The 4,868-nt window shown below is 46.9% G+C and overlaps 1 protein-coding gene across 1 annotated transcript; it reads right to left on the bottom strand.

Moving 5' to 3' along the window:
* Positions 1-362: 362 nt before the first annotated feature.
* On the bottom strand, positions 363-4,429 carry LOC111411189. The gene is made up of 7 exons (XM_023041744.1): positions 4,241-4,429; positions 3,818-3,902; positions 2,613-2,944; positions 2,343-2,465; positions 1,723-2,195; positions 1,173-1,590; positions 363-518 (listed from the first exon to the last, which is right to left on the bottom strand). The coding sequence occupies exons 1-7, from the start codon at positions 4,427-4,429 to the stop codon at positions 363-365; spliced, it is 1,776 nt and encodes a 591-aa protein (XP_022897512.1).
* Between the last annotated feature and the right edge of the window lie 439 nt (positions 4,430-4,868).

Genomic DNA, 4,868 nt, shown 5'->3' on the forward strand with positions numbered 1-4,868 from the left:
TGAGGAGGTGCAGGGTAATGAAGCAGCTGAGGTAGGGGAGACAAATACCAATGCTCAAGCTGCCGAAGCCCCAAGTATAGAAGCACCTCCCCCATCTACCCAAGCTTAGATTAGTTTTCTTTTCAGTTTTTTCGAATGTAATGGCCTGAGGCCCACTTTTGTAATCCTTATTGAAGATCAATATAATGCCTATTTCATTCATTGTTGTTTCTTTATCAAAGTGTACGCGCCTTGTTAAGTAAATGAACTTAAAGGTTGGCAAAAGCACCAACTAAATAACTCTAACTTGGTACCTTAACTTCAATTACTTTAAACAACTGGATTGAATGACTGTACGAACCTCGGACTTAAGCATATGAACTTTACTTAAGCTTAATAATTGTATGAGCCTTGGACTTACGTGAATGAACAACTGAATGAGCATTGGACTTAAGCGAATGAACAACTGAATGAGCCTCGAACTTAAGTGAGTGAACACGAATGAACTGAATGACCCTCGGAATTAAGCGAATGAACAACTGAATGAGCCTCGGATTTAAGCAAATGAACACTGAATGAGCCTTAGACTTAAGTGAGCCTCAATTGCACGTGAGGTAGTCTCTCTCATTGGCATTCAGCCTGGCCAAAGAGGCACGTGTTAACGCCTCGGAGTTCAAGCGAGGTGGACAAGGCGAGCCTCTCCTCCGAGGTGACGATGCATCCCAGACATGGTGGATGGTGCAGGCATGTTGAGGCTTCTCCCCTTGGTATTTTGTCTGGCCAAAGGGAGGCATGTGCTAGTGCCTCGGAGTTCAAGTGAAGTGACCCAGAGGTGGGACGTGAGCCTCTCCTCCGAAGTGATGATGCATCCCAGAGATGGTGGATGATGCAGCCATGTTAAGGCTTCTCCCCTTGGTATTTTGTCTGGCTAAAGGGAGGCATGTGCTAGCGCCTCGGAGTTCAAGTTGGTCCAGAGGTGGGACGCGAACCTCTCCTCCGAGGTGTCGAGGTAGTACAACACGTTAATTTAATCACTGAATTTTATTGAACAATAGAAATGTTACAAAGGCTGGGAAAGGTCGTCTAGCAAGATAGTACATTTATTAGTAATAGATTTTGAGGTGTTCAATGTTCCATGGACGAGGTTGTACCTTGCCGTTCATGTCTTCAATCCAGTAAGTCCCAGGTCAAACCTCTTCTTTGATTTTGTATGGACCTTCCCATTTCAGGCCTAGGGAACTAGAACCGAGCTCTTTTGAGGATTGGAATACCCTCTTGAGTACAAGGTCATTGATTCGGAATGACCTCTTCTTGACTTTCGAGTTGAAGTACCTTGTCATCTTTCTTTGATATGTGCCGAGATTCAATTGGGCGTCATCTCTTCTTTCGTCGATGAAGTCGAGGTCGAGCCTCCGAAGCTCATCGTTAGTTATCTCGCTGAAGTGCAGACGTCTTGGGGATGGAAGTCCGACCTCCACGGGGCTCATCGCCTCAGTTTCAAATGCCATGAGGAAGGGCATTTCTCCTGTTGGGGTCCTAGTGGTGGTTCGGATCGCCCAAAGGACTTGGGGTAGCTCATCAACCCAAGCCCTTTTTGATACATCAAGCTTCCTTTTCAAAATGTGCTTGATCGTCTTGTTCACGGCCTCAACTTGGCCATTTGCTTGTGGATGGTGAGGTGTGGAGAAGTACTTCTTTATGCCGAGCTCTTCGCATAATTCTCTAACCTTCTTGTTGTCAAACTGTCTGCCATTGTCTGAGACAATTGAGTGGAGAATTCTGAACCGGCAAATAATATTTTTCCATAAAAACTTGGAGATGTTGGCTTCAGTGATTTTTGCTAGTGGTTCGGCTTTGACCCACTTTGTGAAGTAATCAATAGACACAAATGCAAAACTTGCCCCTCCTCTACCTTTAGGTAGGGGACCTATGAGATCCACACCCCATTTTGAGAGAGGCCAAGGACTAGAGACGGTGATCAAATCCTGCGATGGTTGTCTCTGCACTGGAGAGAAGCGCTGGCATTTATCGCATTTTTGAACAAACTCGAGGGCGTCCCGCTTTAGGGTAGGCCAATAGTACCCCTGCCTCAATATTTTTTGTGCTAGAGATACACCTCCAGAGTGGTTGCCGCACACGCCCTCGTGGATTTTCCTCAATATGTAGGTAGCCTCTTCTCTTCCAACGCACCGTTGGAGTGGGGACGAGAAGCTCCTCTTGTAGAGAATGTCATCAATGAAGAGGAAGTGAGCTGACCTCCTTCTTAGCTTGTAAGCCTCATTCTTGTTAGTTGACAGTACTTGGTCTTTGAGGTATGCTATGATTGGCTACATCCAAGTGGGAGTCCCAGCAATCTACATTACAGTTGGGGCCTCGATCGAAGGTAGGAGAAGGTGCTCAATAGGTACTACTGTGAGTAGCTCTGAGTCCTTGCTGCTAGCAAGCTTCGAGAGTGCATCCGCATGCGCATTTTTGATGCGGGGGATCTGGATCAACTCAAACTTTTCGAAGGATGGGATGAGGTTCATCACCATTTTCAGATAGGAGGCCATCGTTTTGTCTTTAGCTGAGAAGTTACCATTGACCTGACTAACAACCAGCTGGGAGTCACTACTGATGAGTAGCCTCTTCACTTGCACTTTGGTGGCTAGCCTGAGGCCCGGAAGAAGTGCCTCATATTCTGCTGCGTTACTGGTAGCTTTGAATCCGAACCTCACTATCGAGGTGAGTTTGTGAACTTCGGGGTTGATGAGGACAACCCCAACACCGGAGCCAACATGCCCAGCCGATCCATCAACGAAAAGATTCCACATGGGGGGTTCGGCAGGTTCCATGATTTCATCCACCTCGGGTAGGTTGGCGAATTCAGCCACAAAGTCAGCTAAGGCTTGCTCTTTTATGGCTGCCCTAGCCTTGAACACAAGGTCAAATTCACTGAGTTCCACCGCCCATTTCAATAACCTTCCTAAGGCATCGGGCTTTTAGAGTACCTGCCTGAGGGAAAAATTTGTCAGTATATGGATGGTGTGAGCTTGGAAGTAGGGTCTCAATTTCCTAGAGGCCGCGATCAAAGCCAAAGCGAACTTCTCCATATCGGGGTAACGGGTTTCCAGTGATAAGAGCGCTTTACTTGTGTAGTATACGAGAAGTTAGGTAGACCCTTCTTCCCGTATCAGAATCGAGCTGATGGCCTCATTGGAGATGGCCAAATATAGTTGTAGGATATCATCGGGCTTAGGTTTGGAGAGGAGGGGGGCTTGCCCCAAGTGCCTTTTCAAGCATTGGAAGGCCTTTTCACATTCCTCAGTCCACTGGAATTTCTTCCCAGCCTTCAGTACTTTGAAAAATGGGAGGCATTTGTCTATAGCTTTGGAAACGAAGCGGTTAAGTACGGTAACTCGCCCGGTAAGACTTTGTACCTCCTTTGGCTTTTGGGGGGACCTCATTTTGCATAGAGCCTCAATCTTTTTAGGGTTGGCCTCAATTCCTCATTGGTTGACCATATACCCCAAGAATTTGTCGGAAGCTATCCTAAAGGTGCACTTGAGGGGGTTTTGTCTCATCCTATTCCTTCTTAGGATTTGGAAAGTGCTATTGAGGTGCGCCATGTGATCCTCGGCCTCTAAACTTTTTACTAGCATGTCGTCTATGTAGATCTCCATTGTTTTGCCAATGAGGTCCATAAACATCTTGTTTACGAGTCTTTGGTAGGTTGCTTTGGCATTTTTCAACCCGAAGGGCATCATTCTATAACAATAGCGGCCTCGGTCCGTGATGAAAGAGGTGTGCTCTTCATCGGCCGGGTGCATGGGGATTTGGTTGTAGCCGGAGTACGCACCCATGAAACTCAACAACTCATGCCCAGCCCTGGAGTCTACTAGTTGGTCAATCCTTGGGAGTAGAAAGCTATCTTTGGGCAAGCTCTATTGAGGTTGGTGAAGTCGATGCACATCCTCCACTTGCCATTGTGCTTTTTTACCAAAATCGGGTTGGAGACCCACTTCGGGTAGGTTGCCTCCCTGATGAAGGCATTTTGGATAAGCTTCTGAATTTCTTCCTTTAGGGCCTCATACCTCTCAGGATTGAGGGCTCTCCTTTTTTGTCTATGTGGGGCAACCTTAGGATCAATTTTTAGGTGATGACAGCTGACCTTGGGGTCTATACCTACCATGTCCTCATGCTTCCAGGCAAAGACATCAAGATTCTTGCTCAGGAAATCCTTAATCTTTTCCTTCAGAATGTTGGATAGGCATTTGCCTACCTTCAGCACCTTTGATGGGTCTCGGAGGTCTACGGAGAAGCTCTCAAGTTCCTCTACTGGGGATGCTCGAGGCTCGTGTTCCATGATGGCGGGGTCAATCTCATCGATGACCAGCATCTCCGAATTAGGTGGTGCATCGATCATATCAATATCTTGTTCGATGGGAGGATCACCTAGGATGTCAGCCATGACCACGTCAGTTATGGTTACATGGATGTCCCGGGGCTCTACCTTCTTGATGGAGTTTAGATAGCATTCTCTCGAGCCTCTTTGGTCATCTCTCACCGTTGCCACCCTATTTTCTGTTGGGAATTTCATGCATAGGTGGTGGATGGAGGTGACTGCTCCCAGTTCCTTTAGGGTTGATCTGCCCAGCACTCCATGGTAGGCCGATCGGCTATCGACAATGAGGAACTCCATGAAGTTCATCGTTGTTCGTGGAGATTCTCCCATCTCTACTGCAAGTGTTATCTTTCCCTTCAGAGTGATGCTATCTCCGGTAAATCCATACAATGGAGTGGTGGTGGGCATCAGCTGATGATCCAATATCATTTTGTCAAAGGTAAATCCGAAAAGAATGTTGACGGAGCTGCCATTGTCAACTAACATTCATTTGAGCCCATTCCTG

The sequence above is a fragment of the Olea europaea genome, chromosome 15 (assembly GCF_002742605.1).
Source record: "Olea europaea var. sylvestris chromosome 15, O_europaea_v1, whole genome shotgun sequence".
In the NCBI taxonomy this organism is placed as follows: Eukaryota; Viridiplantae; Streptophyta; class Magnoliopsida; order Lamiales; family Oleaceae; genus Olea; species Olea europaea.

Coding starts and splice junctions, on each gene's coding strand:
- LOC111411189 (XM_023041744.1), bottom strand. CDS start 4,429: ATGGCTGACATCCTAGGTGATCCTCCCATCGAACAAGATATTGATATG. Junction 2,466..2,612: donor GGCTAGCCACCAAAGTGCAA/GTGAAGAGGCTA, acceptor GAGTTGATCCAG/ATCCCCCGCATCAAAAATGC. Junction 519..1,172: donor CATACAAAATCAAAGAAGAG/GTTTGACCTGGG, acceptor AGGCTCATTCAG/TTGTTCATTCGCTTAATTCC.